Raw genomic sequence first — 26,144 nt, forward strand, 5'->3', positions numbered from 1 at the left:
GTAAATTTGTAATGGCTAGCAATCCAGTGACCCAAGTTCAAATCTCAGTGGGACCTCGCCCTTTTCTCTCTCTAATTATTCTGACCACCCTCTCCATCACGCACTGGATAGACAGAGGAGCAGCTTCTCCAAAAGACTGTTACAGCTTCACTGTCATAATAATAATCAACAACGGTTTAATATCAGTGTGGCAGCGGGGGCGTGGTCAAGCGTCGGTCTGTGACCGGAGGGCGGAGTCAGGGAAGGTAAGTGGCAGAATCACTACACCTGATGTCAACTAACCTGTGTTTGTGTGTCTTCCCCAGTGACCGCGCCCTATATAAGGAGAGAGAGAGAGAGCAGACAAAGAGAGCTCTCTCCCTGACCAGAAGACTGATGTGTGTGTGCGTGTCTGTATGACGGAGTTTGTAAAGCTGAAAATAAAGAGTTTTGAGAACTCAGTTCTGGCCTGCCGTACTTCTGTGCTCCACCCACCCACTCCAAGTCTTGCAGTGGTGCCAAAACCCGGGACGGAGCACAGAGGAGAACAGCCCCATGGAGTCCTCCCCCTTCGCGGACCTGATCCACGCCCCCGCCATGGCCCAACAGAGCCAGCACCAGGCGCTGGTCACCCTCCGAAAGGAGCAAGCGCAAAGGTTCGAGGCCCTGGTGCTGGCACAACAGTAAGATCATCAGGCATTCCGGCACCTCCTCGCATCAGTGGGGTCCACCACCTCCACGGGCCCTCCCCACCTCACCCTAATGAAGATGGGCCCGCACGACGGCCCCGAAGCCTTCCTAGCGCTCTTCGAGCAAGCAGCAGAGGCCTGGGGCTGGCCGGTGGAACAGCACGCGGCGCGCCTCCTCCCCCTCCTAACGGGCGAGGCGCAGCTGGCTGCACTACAGCTCCCTGCCGACAGCCGGCTGGTCTACGCGGACCTGCGCCAGGCCATCCTCCAGCGTGTGGGACGCACCCCAGAACAACAACGCCAGCGCTTCCACGCTCTACGCTTAGAGGAGGTCGGCCGGCCGTTCGCGTTTAGCCAGCAACTCCGGGACGCCTGCCGGTGGCGGCTGAGGGCTGACAACCGCGACGCCAAGGGAATCCTCAATCTAGTGGCACTGGAGCAGTTCATTGCCCGACTTCCTGAAGAGACCGCGTAGTGGGTCCAGTGCCATCGCCCGGCGTCGCTGGATCAGGCCATCGAGTTGGCGGAGGATCATTTGGCGGCTGTTCCCACGGCAGGAGCGCAGATCTCCTCTCTCTCTCTCTCTCCCCCTCCCCTTCTGTGTCTCATTCTCGCCCCCCCCCCTCTCCCCCTCCCCTTCTGTGTCTCATTCTCGCCCCGTTCCCCCACCGCGGAGGCCGGGGCCGGCTGCACCCCAACCGGCCTGTCGCACCCATGGTGCCCTCCCGTTTCCCACTTCCGTGTCTGTCTCTCCCCCCCAGGTGAGTGAGCCCCAGAGCGCCGGTGCAGAGAGAAAGCCCAGGCCGGGTTTGCTGGTGCTGCGGGGAGCCAGGGCACCTCCAGCATCAGTGCTCGGCAATGGAGGTGGGCGCGGTGGTCCGGATCCCCGACGCGCCAGGAACCGCCCTCGATCAGGCCGAAGCATATCGCATACCGGTGAGTGTCCAAGGGGATACGTATCAGGCTTTGGTGGACTCTGGCTGTAATCAGACCTCAATCCACCAAAGCCTGGTGCAAGACGAGGCATTGGGGGGAGCACAATTGGTGAAGGTGTTGTGTGTGCACAGGGATGTTCACGACTACCCTTTAGTATCGGTCCACATTCTATTTTGAGGAGAGAAAACTAGTGTAAAGGCGGCGGTTAATCCTCGCCTTACCCACTCGATGATTTTGGGGACTGATTGGCCGGGATTTCGGGAATCAATGAGTTATTTAGTGAAGAGTGGGTCCTGCCGTCGTTCAGCAGGGGGAGGTCCCGGTGTGGCATTGGCGGGAGCAGCTGTCACAGAGCCATCTACGTCATCACCGCATCAGAGTGAGGAGCAGCAGGCTCCTCCTCCCTCTCTCAGGGAATCTCTCGCGGATTTCCCGTTAGAACAGTCGCAAGACGAGACTCTGCGGCATGCATTTGACCAAGTGAGAGTAATCGATGGTCAAACGCTCCAGCCAAACGCCACCCCGTCCTTCCCCTATTTCTCTATTATGAAGGATAGATTATACTGAGTGACGCAGGACACTCACACAAAGAGCAGATCACGCAGCTTTTGATCCCAAAGAGCCGCCGGGAATTGGTATTCCAGGCGGCTCACTTTAATCCCATGGCTGGACACTTGGGGCAGGATAAGACACTAGCCCGAATAATGACCCGGTTCTATTGGCCAGGGATTCGCAGCGATGTCCGTAGGTGGTGTACGGCATGCCGCGAATGCCAATTAGTAAATCCAGCGGCCATTCCAAAAGCGCCTTTGTGCCCTCTACCATTAATCGAGACCCCGTTCGAAAGAATTGGGATGGATCTCGTCGGGCCATTAGATCGGTCAACACGAGGGTATCGCTTTATTTTAGTTCTGGTGGACTATGCAACGCGATACCCGGAAGCAGTGCCTCTTCGCAATATCTCACCACGCAGTATTGCGGAAGCACTCTTCCACGTCATCTCCCGAGTCGGAATCCCCAAGGAGATTCTGACTGATCAAGGCACTTCGTTTATGTCATGCACACTGTGCGAACTGTATGGGTTATTGGGAATTAAGCCGATCCGCATCAGCGTTTATCACCCACAAACGGACGGTTTAGTCGAACGGTTCAAATCGCACCCTCAAAAACATAATTAAAAAGTTTGTATGCAAGGACGCACACAATTGGGATAAATGGCTCGAAACCCTGTTATTCGCAGTGCGAGAGGTCCCACAAGCCTCCACGGGGTTCTCCCCGTTCAAATTATTATATGGGCGTAAGCCGCGCGGCATCCTAGATGTACTGTAGGAAAATTGGGAGGAAGGACCTTCACAGAGCAAAAACGAAATTCAATACGTTATTGACCTGCGTGCAAAACCACACACACACACACACCTAACCCAGGAGAATTTGTGGCAGGCCCAAGAACGGCAAATCCGCCTGTACGACAGGGGTACGCGCCTTAGGGAGTTCGCACCAGGAGATAAAGTACTCATACTGTTGCCCACGTCGAGCTCCAAATTGATCGCCAAGTGGCAAGGGCCCTTTGAGGTCACACGGCGAGTCGGGGACATTGACTATGAGGTGAGGCGAATGGACAGGGGTGGGGCGCTACAAATTTACCACCTCAATCTGCTCAAACTCTGGAACGAGGAGATCCCCATGGCGTTGGTGTTGTTGGTTCCAGAGAAGGCGGAGCTTGGGCCGGAGGTTCAAAAGGGAACATTGACATCACTTACCTCTCTGGTCCCCTGTGGAGACCACCTCTCCCCGACCCAACTCACAGAGGTTGCCCAGTTGCAGACCGAATTTTCGGACGTGTTCTCGCCCCTGCCCGGCCGTACCCGCCTCATAGAACACCACATTGAGACGCCCCCGGGGGTGGTAGTGCGCAGCCGCCCTTACAGGCTACCCAAACACAAGAAGGTGGTTCGGGAAGAACTCGAGGCCATGCTCAAAATGGGCATCGTCGAGGAGTCCCACAGTGACTGAAGCAGCCTGGTGCTCTTGGTTCCCAAGGCTAACGGGTCGGTCCGGTTCTGTGTGGACTATAGAAAAGTCAACGCGATGTCTAAATTCGATGCGTACCCAATGCCTTGTATTGATGAGTGGCTAGATCGACTAGGCACGGCTCGCTTTTATTCGACACTGGATTTGACAAAGGGTTATTGGCAGATCCCCTTGACTCCACTATCCCGAGAAAAAATGGCCTTTTCCACACCGTTTGGTTTACACCAATTTGTCACACTTCCTTTTGGGCTGTTTGGGGCGCCCGCTACCTTCCAGTGGCTTATGGACAGGGTCCTCCGCCCCCATGCCACCTATGCGGCCACATACTTAGACGACATCATAATCTATAGTAATGACTGGCCGCGGCACCTAAAACACCTGAGGGCCGTCCTTGGGGTGCCGAGGCGAGCGAGTCTCACAGCCAATCCAAATAAGTGTGCGATTGGGTGGGTGGAATTACGGTATCTGGGCTTCCACTTGGGCAATGGGCAGGCGCATCCCTAAATTAATAAGACAGTAGCGATTGCGGCCTGCCCAAGGCCCAAGACCAAAAAGGGGGTGAGATAGTTCCTGGGGCTGGCTGGCTACTATCATAGGTTTATACCTAATTATTCAGACGTCACCAGCCCGCTGACTGATCGCACTAAAAAGGGGGCACCAGAACCGGTCCAGTGGACGGAGCAATGCCAACGGGCTTTCTCGGAGGTGAAGGCTGCACTGTGTGGGGGACCACTGTTACACTCCCCTGACTTTTCTCTCCGCTTTATGTTGCAGACGGACATGTCGGAAAGGGGGCTGGGGGCTGTTCTGTCCCAGGAGGTGGAGGGGGAGGATCGCCCCGTGCCGTACATCAGCAGGAAGCTGTCGGTGCGTGAGGGGCGCTACAGCAAGATAGAGGAGGAGTACCTAGCCATCAAGTGGGCGGTCCTCGCCCTCTGCTACTACCGGCTGGGACGCCCTTTCACCCTCTGTTTGGACCACGCGCCCCTCCAGTGGCTCCACCGCATGAAGGATGCCAACGTGCGGATCACCCGTTGGTATCTGGCACTCCAGCCCTTTAACTTCAAGGTGATCTACAGGCCGGGGGCGCAGATGGTCGTGGCGGACTTCCTCTCCCGTCAAAGGGGGGGGTCGGCTGCAGCCCGAACAGCTGCCCGGCCTGAGTCGGGCGGTGGGGGTATGTGGCAGCGAGGGCGTGGTCAAGTGGCGGTCTGTGACCGGAGGGCGGAGTCAGGGAAGGTAAGTGGCAGATGTCAATTAACCTGTGTTTGTGTGTCTTCCCCAGTGACTGTAATTTGGTTAACCAAGGGCTGTAACTCTGGTAAAATGTGACCCAACTGAAAGAAATTACAATGTGTGTATTACAAACATAACACAAAGAATCCTGCCACGTTTTGTGAAATTCCTCCAAAAATTGTGAGAGGAGTTGATTTCAGAAGGTGAGCACCCTTCCAGGAATGGACGGAAATCGCCAAGACATAATCCCCCTTCGGGCCTTTTGGCCAACGGAGGATAAAAACTAAATATACATACTCTACTAATGTTAAAAATCCTGAACACCAAGTGTTAAACTTATAATGCTAAATATAAAAGATATGGACCTGTCATCGCGACCAATACAGGAAATCCTTCCTGCCCCAAGCCATCATCCTGTACAATAACTCACTTCTGTCTGACAAAGAGATCTCTGACCTCTCTGCTGTACAGTCCTGTTCATAACCCTGGTCCTGTAAATTTTGCACCGCCAGAGCTTATTTGTTTACTGTCATTAGTCACTTTGCACCAGAGTTTTTGTTTTATTTATTTATTTATCTTCCGTTCAATACTGCCACTTTTGCAGAGTTTTTAATTTTCATTTATCACAATTCTTGTTTTTTAGCAATATTAATGCACATTCATGTGTACAAAGCACATACATGGATCTATTTTTAATCATGACATTTTTATCTATATATCGTATAGTCGGCTTGTTCTTGGGATCTTTTTTTAAATTCTATTTTATGTCGTACAGTGTGTCTTTTCTTTTTGTATGTCTGATACCTTGCTGCTGCAACAGAATCATTTCCCAGTTTGGGATCTATAAAGTAAAAATCAATCTATCTATCTTCCCATTGGGATCAATAAAGCGGCATTGTATCTTTTCTGTTTTAATTTGACGCAAGAATTTGAAGCTGTACTTGAACCTCGTCTGAGCTCAATTAATTGTGTCAAGAGATCAAATGAGGAAAGGCAAATGTAGAGAAGACAAGAGAGAGCATACCTCATAATAACCATCTATAAAAACCGTGATCATTTGTGGGTTCACACCATGGGAGGACAGGAGAGAGCGCAACATCCTGCAGACACAAACAGTGCTGATTATTTATCAGACATACTCCACTTTGTATTCGGAAAACAGGATCGGACTCAGTACTAACCTGTACAGATAGTTTGGTCTATTCCCTGCGATAACAGCAACTGGGACGTTGTAGACATTATTGTTGGGAAGCTAAATAAGAAAAACCAAGGATTTAAACTCATGACATTTTGTTGTGTATACACATTAAATCAACACATATACACATATATATTAATTCTCCAAACAAAATAAAAATGTGAATAACCAACTGTGTGTGTGGTGGCCTGGAAAAATCAGAACATCAAGGACGTAGTCGCTCATCTGGCCTGCCATCAAAACAACCATGACTACTAAAACATCAAACAGAACTGAAATGTGACGATGTGAGAGAGGACCAACCTCCACGACAAACTGCTTACAACAGGAAAATCAACACAGGACTAAATGTTGTTCCCCGAGGGAAGATCTACCCAAAACATCCATCAGAACTGAATTTGCATGATAAACGAAAGAGGAGATACAATTCTAGTCAGAAGAAAATGTGTTAAGTTGACCTCATTACTAATTTGTTAGCAAAAAACTGACAATACAATGACCAAGGTTTGTGCAGAAGGTCTAGTTCTTTCAAATAAAACAATCAGAACTGAAATCCATCAGGAACTGAGGGAGGGGCCACAATTTAACCGAAAATAAACAAAAGTTGCTTACAACAAGAAAATTAACAAACAAAGGACCAAATTTTGTTCCTCATGGTAAGATCTACCCAAAACATTGATCAGAACTGGAATTGGATGAGAAATGAGAGAGAGGAGATAAAATTCTAGTGAAAAGTCCGAAAACTCGTTACGTTGACCTAATTACCAGTTCGTTCGCAAAAATTCGAAAAGACAATGACCAAGTTTTGTGCAGAAGGTCTAGTTCTTTCAAACAAAACAATCAGAACTGAAATCCATTGAGAACTCAGGAAGGAGATATGATTTAACTGAAAATAAACAAAAGTTGTAAACAAACTGTTTACAACAGGAAAAAAAAACAACAAACAAACGACCAAATTTTCTTCTTCCGAGGGAAGATCGACCCAAAATATCAATCAGAACTGGAATCGTATGATAAATGAGAGAGGAGATACAATTCTAGTCAGAAGAAAATGTGTTAAGTCGACCTCATTACTAGTTTGTTAGCAAAAAATTGACAATACAGTGACCGAGTTTTGTAAGAAGGTTGAGTTCTTTCAAATAAAACAAATCAGAACTGAAATCTATTGAGAACCGAGGAAGGAAATATGATTTAACTGAAAATAAACAAATTGTTTCCAACAGGAAAAATCAACAACCAAATGACCACGTTTTGTTCCTCGGGGGAAGATCTACCCAAAACAGAAACTGGATGAGAAATGAGAGAGGAGATACAAATCTAGTGAGAGGCCTGGAAAATTCATTAATTTGGCCTAATTACAAACTCATTAGCAAAAAATTTGACAAAACAACGACCAAGTGTTATACGGAGTGATGAGTTCTTTCAAATAAAACAATCGGAACGGAAACCTGTGGAGAACTGACGGAGGAGATACGATTTAACTGAATTGTGGATGCCACGCCACTAGCTCACTGGCTTTATGGCTAGATGAGTTAAACGTGCATATGGTGAAATATGGACATACTATACAGATTAAATTCCTATCTAAAAAAAAAAAAAGAAACTGGATAATTCAGTATGTACTTACTGGCTCTGGGTTGAACTCTATTGGTGCTGGATCCTTACAGCTGCAGATGCTGCCATAACCCTCCACTTTACTGCAGAACAGTTTCCTCCTTCGGTTCAGCTCCGTGTCTGCCCAGTGGCACTCTGCCTCTAGAAAACGACACACACAGATATGCTGTTAAAATACTGGAATGAACTCTGAGGGCTGACCATCATCCTGTTCACTCTCTTCACCAATGTCCAGCTCAAAGACATCCGAGACATAAAATAACCAGTCCAGTGGCTGAACATCTACACCTTTAAACCTGGTCATGATAATTAGGTACTGTACATTATAAAAGCAGAGCTAATCAACACGGAAAGACAATAAACATGGACTCAAACAAATAAGGCAGGTCTGTACCTTCAGCCGCCGTGAGCTGAACTTCGGTCTTCAGCAGCACAGGATCTCCCCAGGTGGAGAGAGCAGGTGATTTCGAGTGCTTCTCTCCATACACCTGCCCTAAGAACACCGTTTCAATATGTTGTGACTCCACGTGCTTCATTCAAATGGAAGCATGTTTAATGCTCCTAACATTCTTCCCCCCCCCCAAACATTTTGGTAATAGATTCAAAACTCGTGGACCCTACTGTACACATCATTAAATAAAGCAATGATTAAAAAAAAGCATCTTTGTGTTTGTGCTTTACAAACCGTAAGGAGGTCTTTACCTCCTTTCTTCACAACCAGAGTCCACATGTCTCTCCAGCTAAGAGTAGCAGCCACCTGACTGCCCAGTCCCTTCAACAGGTTCTTGGCAGCATCTTTCAAATGGAAGGTTCCTTCATCCTGAGTACAGGACACATCAATCAGCTATCATCCCACTACCAAACATATATATATATCGCTAATTAGACAAAAATGAAAGTTTGAGGATGACCTTAATGGTGAAGATTAGGACTCTGCCACGAGTGACCATATTAAGAAACAGGATCATAGCTTCATCCTCATGGGGCGAGTAGGTGTCAAACACTCGCTTAGCCATTACATGGCCCTGTGCAGGGAAAACAAGACATTACAGGATAACTTCATAACATCACCCGACATGATTTCGATCCTGTATAGTATCTGTATAATCAGGATATACAGAGGATATTACATGGTAGTGTGAAGACATGAAGTTTATCTTTGAGTGTTGAACAGATTCACGAGTGAGCGTAGTCAATGAGTGAAAATATTTTCAACACAAAAAGATAAACTTCATACAGTATCTTCGCGCCACCGTGTATTCTTTATATTATACGGACACATCCACCAAAAAAAAAAAAATATATATATATATATATATATATATATATATATATATAAAAAATATATATATATATATATATATATATATATATATATATATATATATATATGAGTGATTCCACGCTTATGGGTACTGAAATGGGGACATGAACTTATTTTTAAAAATTCACCTAAAACCATTTCTTTTTTTTACCATCAGGTCACAAAACATGTAATCTTTAATGAATGATATGTTAAAAGATAACTTTAATTTTCTGAGATGTAATAAAAACATATTTATATGCCAAAGTCAGAACGTAACAGAAGTGTTGTGGACATATATATTCTCAATTTTAACAATGTAGAATTACTTTTTGAAACATAGGAAGGTAATGTTTTAGCAAATATAATTAATAAACATGTGTAGTAGAATAAACATACACATTCTTTCAATAAGATTAACATGGTATATAGCTAGATTGTAATTAATTTGTAACAGACGCGAGATGGACAATCGTAACAGAAGTAATGTAACAGACATCATTTTGGAACTCATAGGCTTGACTTTGGCATATAAATGTTTTTATTACATCTCAGAAAATTAAAGTTATCTTTTAACATATCATTCATTAAAGATTACATGTTTTGTGACCTGATGGTAAAAAAAGAAATGGTTTTAGGTGAATAAGTTCATGTCCCCATTTCAGTACCCATAAGCGTGGAATCACTCATATATATATATATATATATATATATATATATATATATATATATATTAGGGCTGTCAAACGATTAAAAAATTTTTTTTTTTTAGATTTTTTTTGGGGGGCTTTTTTCACCTCTATTTGAATAGGACAGCGTAGAGACAGGAAATGAGCGGGAGGGAGAGAGATAGGGAGGGATCGGGAAATGACCTCGGGTCAGAACCGAACCCGGGTCCCCGGATTTATGGTATGGCGCCTTATCCACCTGAGCCACGACGCCCCCACGATTAAAAAATTTAATCGCGATTAATCTCAGGATTTCATATAGTTAATCGCGATGAATCGCATTTTTTTAAATCTATGTAAATGAATAAGGCTTTTAAAGTGAAATGTTACAATTAAAATGGTGAACACATTTTATGCTAAAAGTACTTGTTAAAAACTACTGGGACAAGAGAAAATGGTCACACTCTTCTTTTGAAATGAAACTTCCCGTTTAACAGACCTTTCTCCATCAGGGTTCTCACCAGGATTTTTTTTTAGCGTAATGGGTTATGGCGAGGGAGCGTAGCGACCGAGCGGGGGGATGGTGCGGAGATTTTGAAAAATCATGCCCAAAATTGGCCATATTTGACGTTCCTGGAGGGGATAAATTGCATTTTTTATGTTGTATATCCTTGATGGAAAATTGTTACATCTTTGGATCTTGGCAATGTGTTACCTACTGTTGTATTTCACTGAACTACAAAGGGTGTTGTCAAAAGATATGTAAACTCAGACACAACCAAAGAGATAATGAATGTTTTATTGTATTAAGAAATTAAGAAATGCCTGAGCACATAAAAATAAAAAAAAAACAAATTGCATTTTCATTCAGGCATAACATACACCCAGCCCCCTTAATAAATAATTAATATATAATCTAAAACTATTAAATGACATTTAATCTCCTCCTAGCCATTCCCTCCATCCTCTGCCCGTTTATCTGCTACCTCCTTTCCTCTGCCTCCTATGTCCTTTCCTTCATCTCCTCCAACCTCTCTTGTGCCTGTCTCCTTATAGAAATATAACGATGGATGGCATGCAGGCAGATTACCAGTGTGTTAATGTTAGCCACAGTGGGATCCAGTAAATTAGCGCTAATCATCCGATACGTGCGCCCTGTCATATTGCTAAACCTGCTTACAAAGTAGACGTTTTCATTCATCAAAGGGCTTTGGGTTAAGTTTTCAAGCGTGATGGAAAACCTGTAGAAGTGGTGCACTTACATTTCTAACTGTGAAGAAAGAGCGAATGTCTCTTTTTTTGTGAGGGGGTCCGTCATCCATTGTCATTCACCGAAGTCCAGTTCAAGAGAAAGTTATCGCCAGGATCTCTCTCTCTCTCTCTCTCTCTCTCTCTCGGAACTGATTTCCAGGCATGGGTTTCCTAACAAACGTAGGCTGATTTTGACACCTTGAAAACTGCTCAAGTGCGCAGGAAAAAAAAAAACTTTTGGCGATGGTGATGAACAACTGAAAACAACCGTTACGCTATATTAAAAATTTAGCGTAGCGGGGGGAAATTACCGTTGCGGTCTGAAATTTTAGCGTAGCGGGCCGCAACCATATAAAGCGCTGGCGAGAACCCTGTCCATAGACATATAAACATAGACGCCGCATTGAGCCTGCTGGCCCGTTGCTGGGATACGTCAGAGTGTCCGCCATATTGGATGTGGCAAATCTTTCCCGTAAACCAATGCAAGTAAATGGACTGAACTTCATAAAGCCACTTTCTACAATAATATTTAACTTGATGCCTTTTATTCACCCATTAAGACACACGTATATATTTGGGAAACAAACAGGCATCAAAACAACATATATAACTTTTAATGTGATGGTTATAAATAGTGTGCGAAATACCCTGTACGTTGCAAACTAGCAACAGATACGCGATAGATAGCTCAGGTAAGCTAATCAGTCAGCATACCGTAGCAAGCTACCAAAACCTGAGGCCACAATAACCAACCTACAAAACTGAATATGATAAATGATGGAAATAGTGGAAAAACTGGAAATAGTGAATGAAAATAAAAATTTACTCTTTTATTTATTGAGTCACCACACAGACCTACTCTCGTTGAATAAAGTGAGCTGAATGACCGCCAAATTGAGTTCGGCCAGGTTCTAACGCCATACCAAAACAAAATACATCACTGATTCCTTCACATTCAGAAAGGTTAAAAACATTCATCATACGTTCAAAAACGTTCATCACAGTGTGGCACTGTATTATCTAATTCTCACTGCTTATAACTCTACACCTACCCGGTGGAGATGAGCTGGGAAACTGAAGACAGAAGGAACAGTATTGAAAAGTATTTTTCCAGTCTCACCTGTGAAAGGTAATCCCATGTGATCTCGTTTAGACGGTAAACCTGTTGGTACAGTTAAACGCAGCACATGAATGAGGCATCTTTATTCTCGGCTACTGTCTAGACGCTATACCAGAGACGGTTGAAGAATCTCCACTTTGCCACATCCAATATGGCGGCGAGGATGACGTATGATTCTACGCAGAAGGCAGCGTCCATGTTTATATGTCTATGCCTTTCTCCGTCACTCACACTTACTCTTATTGAAGCAGCGCGCGACAAGCCTCAACAGGAACTACGGGTGACTCGCAGGGCCAAATTAGAATTTGCGTTAACGGCACTATTTTTTTTCATCGCAATAAATTGAGATCGCGTTAATGCGTTATTATCGCGTTAACTTTGACAGCCCTAATATATATGCAAGTTAATCAAAAGAATTTTCATTTTGAACCGGTTCGCCATGTTGACAAGGCAGGAAAACATTGGGAGTGACGTCATCAGAGTGAAATATTGGGAATTATTATACATCCAGGACACTTTTTCGATGGAATAAAAACACGTATTCTATATGTCCCTTCTAGCAGGTTTCGTTCATTTGGTTTGATACCATGCAATATTGTTAGCAAATATGGTTTACGATACTGCACATTGTCAAGACATGTCACACGTCGGAGCTGATGCGAATATCCAATATCCAAACTTTTCTGCTGCGCATGCACACAAGCATTTCTTTGTTTGCCGGGAAAGAGAAAGACTAGGCTAATCCAGTGCTAGGATTAGCTATGCTATAATTGAGCACTAAATAAATGAACTAAAAACTGAAACTAAAGATGCGTTGAACACCTGAAAGGCTACCAAAACTTCATTAGATATTCTTCACACAGTGGCGAACCAGTAGTATTAGACCTGGGACTTGAGCTCAGCCAAACCTTAGCCCGACACTAAAAAAGCAACAGGGCAAAGGATTTTGTAAGGGATTAACGGCAGGCTGCCAGGTTGCTCCGTTGTGTGTAATTGTCGATGTTGATTTTAAAAGTAACTCAGTAAATTACAGAGAGAAATGAATACTTAAGTATGAGTGAAAAATACTGTAGGTAACGTGCAGCATGGAAGAAGAGGTCTGGAGGCAGAAATCTTAGTTTCTCGGTCGTTAGCCTGTGCTACTTGTTCTCGATGGCACTGGCTTGACCGCTTTATTAGCATTCGCCAGCACTACTGATGAATGCTACACCGGCTGGAAGGTGACTTCACTGCTCTGTTGACAGTGCCGACTCATGGTTAAGCTCATATTGGCCTTCGAGGAGGCCTAGGGCGATACATTTTTGGTCCCTCCCACTATAAATCAAAATCTGATTAGTTAATTCATCTGTCACTTCGTACATAAATGTACACTGCCATGGCCTTCTGTCCCGGCAATGAAGTCCTAACCAATGAGTGAGCAGCTCTAAACTCTTCTCAGCCTAGAGACAACAAACAAACAAAAAAATCTTATTGGCTAACTCGATGTTAATGTTTTCAAGACAGTAACACTTTCATTTCTGAAGCAAATCTGATAGAAAATGAGGCCAAATTAGAAGAGAATCATTTTAATGAAATGATGAAAGAATGAAAGCAATTAAAGAATGAAAGAAATTAAATATAACATTTGAAATGCTGATATGTTTGGGTCGTCTCTGAATGTCTAGAAGGCCCTGACGGTTCCCCTCTGTTTACAAGAGAAAAACATGCCAACGGACATCGAAAAACTGGAAGAGAAAGTGTGTATGTATTATAATAATGGCTTTGCTTTCGTGATGTATCAGATATATTCCATTCAGTTAGCACGATACTGAACTCGTCTTCGACTCATCATGCCAGCTGAATGGAATATATCTGATATACCACGAAAACAAAGCCAGCCAACATTATTTAAATACAACCCCGATTCCAAAAAAGTTGGGAAAAAGTATAAATTGTAAATAAAAACGGAATGCAATGATGTGGAAGTTTCAAAATTCCATATTTTATTCAGAATAAAACATAGATGACATATCAAATGTTTAAACTGAGAAAATGTATCACTTAAAGAGAAAAATTAGGTGATTTTAAATTTCATGACAACAACACATCTCAAAAAAGTTGGGACAAGGCCATGTTTACCACTGTGAGACATCCCCTTTTCTCTTTACAACAGTCTGTAAACGTCTGGGGACTGAGGAGACAAGTTGCTCAAGTTTAGGGATAGGAATGTTAACCCATTCTTGTCTAATGTAGGATTCTAGTTGCTCAACTGTCTTAGGTCTTTTTTGTCGTATCTTCCGTTTTATGATGCGCCAAATGTTTTCTATGGGTGAAAGATCTGGACTGCAGGCTGGCCAGTTCAGTACCCGGACCCTTCTTCTACGCAGCCATGATGCTGTAATTCCTGGGTGCCCACTACGTCGATCGCGATCGACCGGTCGATCTCGAAGGCAGGGATGGTAGATCTCATGATTGATATGTAAATATTAATATATTTGTTATGAAATTAAAAAAAAAAAACGTCGTGGTCATTTTTACATGTAAACAAATTCGCTTTTTCCCTGAAGCGAAATGTCAGCCAAGCGCTGCATCAAAAAAAATGTTACATTAGGTTACCATGACAACCAGTAAAATGAAACTGCTGGTTTCAAAGATGCAGTGCCGTGATTTAGGAAACTTCCGAAACCTCGCCTCGGAGCTGGAGATGCAAGGGAGGGCGTTTGCGCAACTTAACAGTGCGCGCTACACTGAGCAGATTGAAATTCTCCAGTCAGAGTTTGAGAAGCGATTTCAAGACTTTGCTTTGCTCGAGCCACTAGCTACATTCATGTGTCACCCATTCGGGGAAGATACTGAGGTGGATTCCCTCGCCTCAAAAGTTGCGGCACTGTTTCAGCTGAACACGTCTGCTGTAATTGATGCAGTATGTGGTTTGGCATTGTCATGTTGGAAAATGCAAGATCTTCCCTGAAAGAGACATCGTCTGGATGGGAGCATACGTTGCTCTAGAACCTGGATATACCTTTCAGCATTGATGGTGTCTTTCCAGATGTGTAAGCTGCCCATGCCACACGCACTAATACCATCAGAGATGCAGGCTTCTGAACTGAGCGCTGATAACAACTTGGGTCGTCCTTCTCCTCTTTAGTCCGAATGACACGGCGTCCCTGAGTTCCAGAAAGAACTTCAAATTTTGATTCGTCTGACCACAGAACAGTTTTCCACTTTGCCACAGTCCATTTTAAATGAGCCTTGGCCCAGAGAAGACGTCTGCGCTTCTGGATCATGTTTAGATACGGCTTCTTCTTTGAACTATAGAGTTTTAGCTGGCAACGGCAGATGGCACGGTGAATTGTGTTCACAGATAATGTTCTCTGGAAATATTCCTGAGCCCATTTTGTGATTTCCAATACAGAATCATGCCTGTATGTGATGCAGTGCCGTCTAAGGGCCCGAAGATCACGGGCACCCAGTATGGTTTTCCGGCCTTGACCCTTACGCACAGAGATTCTTCCAGATTCTCTGAATCTTTTGATGATATTATGCACTGTAGATGATGACATGTTCAAACTCTGCAATTTTACACTGTCGAACTCCTTTCTGATATTACTCCACTATTTGTCGGCGCAGAATTAGGGGGATTGGTGATCCTCTTCCCATCTTTACTTCTGAGAGCCGCTGCCACTTCAAGATGCTCTTTTTATACCCAGTCATGTTAATGACCTATTGCCAATTGACCTAATGAGTTGCAATTTGGTCCTCCAGCTGTTCCTTTTTTGTACCTTTAACTTTTCCAGCCTCTTATTGCCCCTGTCCCAACTTTTTTGAGATATGTTGCTGTCATGAAATTTCAAATGAGCCAATATTTGGCATGAAATTTCAAAATGTCTCACTTTCGACATTTGATATGTTGTCTATGTTCTATTGTGAATACAATATCAGTTTTTGAGATTTGTAAATTATTGCATTCGATTTTAATTTACAATTTGTACTTTGTCCCAACTTTTTTGGAATCGGGGTTGTACGTCACGGTTGTAGTTTGTATGAAAAATATGAGTGGCATATCTCCCAGTTAAACACTCGTGTCTATGTAATATATAGGAATCACTACACAGTAACTCTAAAGATGTAGTGGGATTACAATCCTAACACAAACACTGGAATTTTTAGACTTTGACTAATTTTAATTATTTACCCAAAGTAATCTTCCCTTGTCACTAATATATGGCTAAAGTTTATATTCTTCACTCCGTTCAATCTTCAGCTATTCTTGTCCATTGCTGGGTTTCAGTCACGTGACTTTTCTTAGCGGTTTTACCGGAAGTGAAATAGCTGGTGGTCTAAACGGCTGCCGTAGTGTAAACAACTAGCGATAATTTATCAGAGTACGCTCATAACCTAGAAGCCACTGCTCGCTTTAGATATATTCAGAAGATTGCTATGTGCAATGGAATCGACACCTACAGTCTGGGAAAGAAGGATTTGTCATATGATCTTGAAAACTACCCTTCAGTTGAGTTCCCCGACATCTCGAACTATCTGGTGTTGCAGACGTCCTTCTACACCGCAAAACAGATGAAAGCGTGGAAGAGTACGGAGGCTTACAACTTTTTTGTATGTGGCTGGGTAAAGGACCTCGGTATCAAGTCGCTGCCAAATGAATCCTGTATTGTTTTTGCCCGTGTAAGTATGTGGGTTTTTTTTAAGCTTTTCGTTCACGTCTTTACAATGAAGCGCTGCAAGTTGAAGTGTAAACAAACAGTTCGCTTGATTCTCACTTGTGTTGGCTCTTATCTCTCAGGTAAATCATTCACAAAGATCATCAGAAACCCCTTTAAAGACCTGGATCTTAGTTAAACAAGACGGAGAAGTGATCACGGCGCATTGTAACTGTACGGCTGGGGAAGAATTTTGTCGCAACCTTCATGCATATGGACTTTGTGAGGAATAAACAAAGAAACAGCTGGGGACTTTAGCGCTTCGTGACTAAAAAGGTACCGTAAAATAACGACACACAGCAAGAAAAGTACTTGGAAAACACTAAGGACATGGCTGAGAGGGAGATACAAACCTTTCACCAAGTGAAACTCGAGCATGCTTCGACTCAACTCCCTTCGATTTCAGTGAGAGGTTCAAAAGCCACCTTTCTCGACGTCTTTTTGTGAAACCCTGTGTTCGTTCACCCTTTTTTATTCGTTCACAGGGAACCCTGAAGAAACTTTTATCAGTTTAATGGTTTGATTGATTCGAACAACCTAAAACAACGCAAGCGTAAGGCATTTTTCATGCGAGCAATGCACCTTCTCCATACAAACGCTTTGTCAGCCACCAGCTAAAGTTTTGAATAACTAATGAGGCGGATGTGACGTCAGGTGAAACCCAGCAATAAGCTATGTCTCAAATGGCTTCTTCAACGGAGTCACTGTACATGCTCATTACATCGGGTCTAACCTGCAACTTCCATTGAATATCACTTATAGGAAACATTTTAGAGATTAGGAAAATGAACAGAAAATGAAAGTGTTTTTTCAGCCGCATTTGTACATCAAGCAGCAAGACTCGTTTAAGCCCTGGAAATATAATAGGCTTAACAGGAGTCTTGTGTGCTCCTATGGTTTCACATTTCAATGTAAAATAAGCTATAGAGATCTTGCAGTCACGTGACCGGAAACTTAACAGCCGCCATCTTGTCGGTCAACAACACAGCTGAATACTGCTCCACTCGTGTACAGAATGGATCAATTTCAACCGACGGACTACACGGCTCATTTTTCTAATGAACAGATAACTAGATATATGTCTAAAATAAACGATCTACAGATTTGTGACCCTTATGGCTTTCCGGACGGAGTTTTCACGACCGTGTCAGTGGATATGGAACTGCCGGAGGTGGAATACCCAGACGTGTATTACCTCATTAACTTTCCCTCGCTGTTCAGTGGTGAAGCACTGCGTGCTTATAAATCTCTGGACAGTTATCTTTACAGAAATTCAGGATTTGTCAGCGACTCAGATGTGGCATCTTGTAAACAAGAAAATAACAACAATCCTCATTGGACGGGTAAGTAAGTCACTTAAGTATTGAGCATTAGAACTGATGCTAGATATATCAGTAGTATCTAGCATAGCACTGACCAGCCGATTATGGTTGAATATTTTATATTATCAGTTAGATCAAGTATCCGTAGTCTATCAGTATTACTGTATATATGGTAAACCTGTTTACTGTTTTTTTTTCGTACCACACCGCTAAAGACCCAATCCACCCCGCCCCAACCCTTTTCTCAGGCTCCCACTTCCCGGAATTTTTTTTTATTAGAGCAAGTCATAAACTTATGCTGCAAATAAGCACATGGATATACTGAAATAAATACATGACGAACCTGAGATGAAATGGTCACTGCACAGGCGCCAGTGATCGTTCCTTCCAGTCGGTACCCATGCCTTGTTCTTGTTGTTTGGATCAGCCCGGCCGATAGCAGCAATCCATTTTGCGCGCCTGTCAGGGTCCCGTGGCAGCCTATGAAACTAACTTCCCGTTTTCTGACCTCTCCTGTTGTGGCATTTATATGCCATGCAATTCTCCGGCATTGTGGCATGGTAATATTTGAATATTTCGGCGAAAAATAATGAAAGTCAGTGTCGGAAAGACGGCGGAAATATGGCGTTTAACCGACAAGATGGCGTTTGTCTACAATCTGGAGCGGATGTGACGTCACATGCAAGTGCTCCATTGGACTGCACTGCAAAAACCCGGCTTACAAAAACAAGAAAAAAAAGTAATAAAATTAGGAATATTTTACTTAAAATAAGCAAAATTATCTGTCAACAGAACAAGAAAATTTGACTTGGCAAGATTTTTAAAAACAAGTAAATATATCTAGCTTTAGAAAACCCACAGATGTCTTAAAACTAGTGTATTTATACTAAAAACAAGTAAAGTTGTACTACTCATTTTAACATGCTAGATACTTTGTCCCCCAACCAACAGTTTGACTATTTCATCTGGGCATATTGGTGTGCTCTGTTTAAGTAAGTGTTTATACCAACTGAGACCGCCAAATAAATCAAAATCAAAACAACAAACCAATCCATTTTGTAGCCTATTTTTGTTGCCAGATTGACAATACAACAATTCATTTCATTTAGTTATCTGTTTTGTGTTAAGAGATTAAAAGAAAGGATAAGATGCTTGAAATAAGAAATTCTGACTTTGACAAACTTGTCATGGTTAATAACACCGATGAAATTATGGTAATTCTCATTTTAAGATAGAACTTACTCATAACCAGTAATAAAATCTCAATAACAAGTTATAATACCTTATTCAGATAATTGAGGGAACAAATGCTTAAAGTAAGTGAAATACTCTTACACAAAACCTGCCTGGAAAGGAGAATTATCTTGGCAGACAAATAACAAGCATATTTTGTCTTCATTTAAGATATTTAATCTTGGTTAGATTTTACTTTTTGCAGTGTGCTTTTTCTTAAGATTAAGAAAATCTTAAGCTTTACTTACAGTAGCCTGATTGAGCACGATAACGTGTATGCCTCTTCCCTGCTCACGCATCTCATCCTCCAATACCTGAAGACAGCAGCCCACAATACACAGATTATTCTCATAAATGTTCAGAGATCATCTGAAGTCAGATGAACATGTCTGAGAGAAAATACAGTTATGCTACCGTCACAAAATTATGGGTTCTTACAAATTTCCAGTGTAGATGTAACAAAATTTGGGGTAACAGTACGTGAACTGAATCTTAACTGACAAACAAAGAAACTAAAGGACTGCCACAAAACAAGACAAACCGTGTCCGAAATCGCTCCCTACTCACTATATAGTGAGGACGCCATTTTGTAGTGCTGTCCGAAACCTTAGTGAGGATTATTTACACCCTATATAGTGCATTCAACGTATCCCTCAATGCATCACGAAAAATAGCGTACAACCAATGGTCACTAACCAAAGCAATAATATCCCATCATGCATTGTGGTCGCGCTGAAAGAAATCAAATTAAAAGTCTCAAATTTGATTTAATAAAAGGCAGTGGCAAAGAAGAAAGTATTCAGCCTTGATTTTAAAAAACTGAAAGATGCAGGTACTTTGTATTGATTAATGTGGGAAACATGCTCAGTATAATATGGATTTATCACAAAAATACATGCATGTATTTATTATTTTGAAAACCTACCAACCACCTGATCTAGCACGTTTTAATTGTGCGACAGTAATGACGTAAATACCAGCGCAACGGAGTAGTATCCGAAAGCGTTTTTTTTTCCTCTCCATTTTACCAATGAGCTCAGTCCTCTATATAGTAATTCCCTATATAGGGAGTAGTGAATGAGTGAGCGATTTTGGACACAGGGAAAGAGTAGGAACAGTTCAACAGAAAGAATCACTCACTGTGGTACCGTCCACAGCCACATAGACCTTTGAGCGACTGGAGTACACCTCGATGTCCAACACTTTGCGTCCGCTGGCTGGTCTTCGAGGCGTTTCCATATTAGCCAAGGCATCATCTGAGTAATAAAATGATAAGCATCGCATAAAATGAAAAGACAGAATAAGAAATAAACTAACCGGTTAAGAAAGCTGATCAGGAGAGTTTACGTGTTAGAGGAATCTGGTACAATGAAAACAACTCAATCCCTTATCGAATAAATTCGACTTGACCTGATTAAACAACAGAATGACCCTCAAGATAGCCAAGAAGACTAACTGTACGGAAAGTGGAAAGAGGGCTTTATAAGTGGTATCAGAACACAACCCAAGAAATAGTGATGCATTCGTGAGACACACTAGAAGCACTGTACCGCCATATTGGATTACTAACCGCTTCATAGCTTTAAATAAATCCTCAGAGCTTTTTCAACCTCATCTCTACCTATTGCATCTGTAGCAGGTGTGATTATCACAGGTAAGAAACTGGACATGATTCCAGTTCTGAGAAAATAATAGAAAACCTATTTAGGCAAAATTCATTTTTAATACATAGATGTCTAGCAGAAATCACAGAGTTTCAGGAAAATGTTTATGCCAAGCAAATCTTTCATGCAGTCAGTGGTATTTTATTAAGATTTAAATGTGCATCTTTTCAGCAATAGGATTATGTTTTTACAGGGAAGTGTGTGTGTGTGGTGACAAATTTAACTGTGTGTTTTAATAACGTATGTATATCACAAAACAATACGGGAACTTTTTTAGTAGACTGCTGTTGTTCAGCTGGATATGTAAGGAGTTAAACACTTGGAGGTGTGCTGTTATAAGAAAATAATCAGTGATGCCATGGTGTGATGTGGACAGACAAAAAAAGATGATTATTTTCCTGTAAAGTGTTCAGTATTTTGCCAACGATTAAAATTTTTAATACAGTGGTGCTTAAAAGTTTGTGAACCCTTTAGAATTTTCTATATTTCTGCATAAATATGACCTAAAACATCAGATTTTCACACAAGTCCTAAAAGTAGATAAAGAGAACCCGGTTAAACAAATGAGACAAAAATATTATAATTGGTCATTTATTTACTTGAGGAAAATGATCCAATATTACATATCTGTGAGTGGCAAAAGTATGTGAACCTCTAGGATTAGCAGTTAATTTGAAGGTGAAATTAGAGTCAGGTGTTTTCAATCAATGGGATGACAATCAGGTGTGAGTGGGCACCCTGTTTTATTTAAAGAACAGGGATCTATCAAAATCAGGTCTTCACAACACATGTTTGTGGAAGTGTATCATGGCACGAACAAAGGAGATTTCTGAGGACCTCAGAAAAAGCGTCGTTGATGCTCATCAGGCTGGAAAAGGTTATAAAACCATCTCTAAAGAGTTTGGACTCCAACAATCCACAGTCAGACAGATTGTGTACAAATGGAGGAAATTCAAGACCATTGTTACCCTCCCCAGGAGTGGTCGACCAACAAAGATCACTCCAAGAGCAAGGTGTGTAATAGTCGACGAGGTCACAAAGGACCCCAGGGTAACTTCTAAGCAACTGAAGGCCTCTCTCACATTGGCTAAGGTTAATGAGTCCACCATCAGGAGAACACTGAACAACAATGGTGTGCATGGCACGGTTGCAAGGAGGAAGCCACTGCTCTCCAAAAACAACATTGCTGCTCATCTGCAGTTTGCTAAAGATCACGTGGACAAGCCAGAAGGCTATTGGAAAAATGTTTTGCGGACGGATGAGACAAAAATACAACTTTATGGTTTAAATGAGAAGCATTCTGTTTGGAGAAAGGAAAACACTGCATTCCAGCATAAGAACCTTATCCCATCTGTGAAACATGGTGGTGGTAGTATCATGGTTTGGGCCTGTTTTGCTGCATCTGGGCCAGGACAGCTTGCCATCATTGATGGAACAATGAATTCTGAATTATACCAGCAAACTCCAAAGGAAAATGTCAGGACATCTGTCCATGAACTGAATCTCAAGAGAAGGTGGGTCATGCAGCAAGACAACGACCCTAAGCACACAAGTCATTTCTACCAAAGAATGGTTAAAGAAGAATAAAGTTAATGTTTTGGAATGGCCAAGTCAAAGTCCTGACCATAATCCAATCGAAATGTTGTGGAAGGACCTGAAGCAACCAGTTCATGTGAGGAAACCCACTGACATCCCAGAGTTGAAGCTGTTCTGTACGGAGGAATGGGCTAAAATTCCTCCAAGCCGGTGTGCAGGACTGATCAACAGTTACGGGAAATGTTTAGTTGCAGTTATTGCTGCACAAGGGGGTCACACCAGATACTGAAAGCAAAGGTTCACATACTTTTGCCACTCACAGATATGTAATATTGGATCATTTTCCTCAATAAATAAATTGCCAAATATAATATTTTTTGTCTCATTTGTTTAACTGGGTTCCCTTTATCTATTTTGAGGACTTGTGTGAAAATCTGATGATGTTTTAGGTCATATTTATGCACAAATATAGAAAATTCTAAAGGGTTCACAAACTTTCAAGCACCACTGTATATTAGTAAAACACCACGTCATGGTTTTAACTCTTTTTATTCAATCCACATTCACTGGATATGAGCAATCACGCGCTCTGGTTGGCTACTCTACTACTAGGCTATCAGCTCATATACCGTGAGTAGAGACAAACAAAATGGCGGAGCGTGTTGCTGAAACAACCGAGGACGAAATAAAAACTCTACTCGAAAACAAAATCCTAAAATACAAAAAAAAAAAAGCAACAAAATATAGAATAAAAGTATTTGATGGTAAGAACGGCTCTTTTTTTATTTTTCAAGAATTATTATTATCGCATTTTTCACAAATTGCTCCTGTCATTTCGCCGGTTTGTTTACATTCTTCATCTTGAAGCATAAAAATTTGTTGAATTTTTTTAGACTGGTTCAAAAGCTGAAAGAAGTTTGAAAATTACAGAACTGAAATGTCCAAGGAAGAATTAAATAAATGTCTAAAGCTATTCAATACCTCGACATGACAGCAAGACGGCACTTTCTACAGAAAAGCAACACTAAAGTCAATTCGTGCAGCCATCGATAGGTTTTTAAGAAGTCCGCCTAAACGGAAATGATTTTGTCAGACGTTTTGCGTAAACTTTTTAATTATCGAAGTTGCAAAAAATAAAAATGCTCCGTTTCTCAAAATCCAATGAATGTGGAGAGAATAAAACAGTTCTTCCACTCAATCTCGTCATACATGGCTTATAGCCGACTTGATTTCGTGGAATAATTGTTAAACATTTCATGTTGCATAACATCCAAACGAGGACGGTTCCTGTTCTCATTTACAGCAGCGATAACGGTCATGTCTCCTCTGTCACAGCTGCTGTTACACAAAAATTTATCGAGACTTCCTGACCAATCACAATCAAGAATTTCCCAGTGGTTCAGCATAAAACTAGATGTTAAAGTTGATTGTGTTCAACAGTCAGCTTTCCCTTCTTATTTCAGTAAAAGCAAATGTGTCAAACTCATTGTCTGTGGTTATCACATGCGCTACAGATGTGGCACAGCTGTTGAGACACGCTGGTGTATTCTTTGAAGTGTCAGTAATAGTCCACACTCAAGAGTACCGTAATCTGGAGCAGGATCTTCCTCGTTTGCTGCTCTCCTTGTTTCCAGAATAAGCTTGATGTTCACGATCACGGTAATGAACAAGAACAGGACTGCACCACCCTGACGACACACACACAAAAAAAAAAAAAATCACCACACTTCAAAAGTGCACAATGATGCAGTCACGTTAAACATTATACACATTCCAGATGGAAATGAAAGCGGTTACCTGGCAAATTCGGCGGAGAGCCCGTTTGTTGGCGAGTTTGTATTTCCAGGTAAGGTAAAGGCTGCGCTGCTGTCGGGGGATGAAGGGCTTGGCTCGGGGGTTCGGGGTCCAGGAGTCCATTATCCCTGTAACTCACTGCCCACTCCTGCTGTTACTGAAGGCAAAAAAAAAGGGCCCCAGACAAATTATTTATGTGCACATTAATTAATTTTCACATAAATTCATAATGGGCGGCACGGTGGTGTAGTGGTTAGCGCTGTCGCCTCACAGCAAGGTCCTGGGTTCGAGCCCCGGGGCTGGCGAGGGCCTTTCTGTGTGGAGTTTGCATGTTCTCCCCGTGGGTTTCCTCCGGGTGCTCCGGTTTCCCCCACAGTCCAAAGACATGCAGGTTAGGTTAACTGGTGACTCTAAATTGACCGTAGGTGTGAATGTGAGTGTGAATGGTTGTCTGTGTCTATGTGTCAGCCCTGTGATGACCTGGCGACTTGTCCAGGGTGTACCCCGCCTTTCGCCCGTAGTCAGCTGGGATAGGCTCCAGCTTGCCTGTGACCCTGTAGAAGGATAAAGCGGCTAGAGATAATGAGATGAGATGAATTCATAATCAGTCACCCTGTTTTAACACAGCTGATAATTAGGGATCCGAGAAGTTGAATCAAGTGATGTTAAAGGTGAAATGTGATTTTAAGTGTAAATGATTTGTCCAAAATAACAGACAACATGGCATGCTTTTATCGGAAAATAATCAATGAAAGGAGTCTGGCATTATTGTTACCACCCAAAGATTATCTTCCAATAACAGCAGGTTCAGTGTTAGTGCAGCAGATAACATAATATTTCAGAGGAATCTTTCAAATTGTGATACAAGCACCAAATTCGGCACAGGTACTCCTTAGACGTTATTCTTTTGAAAAAGTACGCGGGCCACTTGAAATTCAAGATGGCTGCCCATTTTAAAGATGGCCGCCATGTCCAGTACACAAATATGTCGTTTTGCCATAACTATGCACAGACTTGTCCGATATGGATGATTCTGGCATCAAATTATACATTTTTGACCATGTAGAATCCAAATCTGGGAGAATAAAATCACTCAGAAGGTACTTTTGCCTTATTCTTGGCCTTTTGCAAAATAGTCCACTAACATAGCTAGCATGCATGTTTGTATAGACTGTAGCAATAATTATAGTTTGGGGTGTAGGGTGTAGCAGTAGAGGTAGAGGATGTCCTCGTCATATCAAATCAAATCAAGTTTATTTGTATAGCGCTTTTAACAATAAACATTGTCACAAAGCAGCTTTACAGAATTTGAACGACTTAAAACATGAGCTAATTTGATCCCTAATCTATCCCCAATGAGCAAGCCTGTGGTGACGGTGGCAAGGAAAAACTCCCTCAGACGACATGAGGAAGAAACCTCGAGAGGAACCAGACTCAAAAGGGAACCCATCCTCATTTGGGCAACAACAGACAGCCTGACTATAATATTAACAGTTTTAACAGGTATAATCCTCAACTGTCCTCATGGGGCCGTCCTTCACAGGAGCGGTGCGATAAAACTCCGACCAGACACAAGGCACCAGGATGGATCAAGCAGGTCCGAGGGGGGCCAGAAGAGGCCAGCATCCCAATCCCAGGATCAACATGTAACTCAGAGGGACAGATTGGGGGGGGGGGGGAAGAAAACACGTTGTTAGGTATGCCCTAAAAATGACAAGTATTAAATCTGTGTGGTAGGCTCGCAGAGACAAGAGTCTTTACATCAGGCATAACACACAACAATGGCATGTTAATATGGTAAAATATATCATGACCTGCTCTGGCTGGATAGCAATCAGTGTTCTGCCTCTCCTTCAAGGGATTGGTCTGCACC

The 26,144-nt window shown here is 42.5% G+C and overlaps 1 protein-coding gene across 4 annotated transcripts in view; it reads right to left on the reverse strand.

The window, feature by feature from the left end:
• Window positions 1-26,144, reverse strand: part of pomgnt1 (protein O-linked mannose N-acetylglucosaminyltransferase 1 (beta 1,2-)) — a 48,755-nt gene that overhangs the window by 15,830 nt on the left and 6,781 nt on the right. The window contains exons 2-11 of one of the 4 annotated variants that reach the window (XR_009654584.1): window positions 24,275-24,428; window positions 24,063-24,165; window positions 20,418-20,533; window positions 19,526-19,591; window positions 8,595-8,708; window positions 8,369-8,503; window positions 8,078-8,171; window positions 7,697-7,824; window positions 6,053-6,123; window positions 5,896-5,971 (exon numbers count right to left, since the gene is read on the reverse strand). Coding sequence is in view for 3 of the 4 variants with exons in the window: in XM_060919999.1 (XP_060775982.1) it covers window positions 5,896-5,971; window positions 6,053-6,123; window positions 7,697-7,824; window positions 8,078-8,176; window positions 8,386-8,503; window positions 8,595-8,708; window positions 19,526-19,591; window positions 20,418-20,533; window positions 24,063-24,165; window positions 24,275-24,394 (1,011 nt within the window). In the remaining variant the exon portion in view is untranslated. Of the gene's footprint in view, window positions 1-5,895; window positions 5,972-6,052; window positions 6,124-7,696; window positions 7,825-8,077; window positions 8,177-8,368; window positions 8,504-8,594; window positions 8,709-10,916; window positions 11,675-13,384; window positions 13,444-19,525; window positions 19,592-20,417; window positions 20,534-24,062; window positions 24,166-24,274; window positions 24,429-26,144 lie in introns of those variants that run through there. The other 3 variants (XM_060919999.1, XM_060920001.1, XM_060920000.1) reach the window with 3 other exon arrangements.

This window comes from Neoarius graeffei, chromosome 4, assembly GCF_027579695.1.
Source record: "Neoarius graeffei isolate fNeoGra1 chromosome 4, fNeoGra1.pri, whole genome shotgun sequence".
NCBI classification, from domain to species: Eukaryota; Metazoa; Chordata; class Actinopteri; order Siluriformes; family Ariidae; genus Neoarius; species Neoarius graeffei.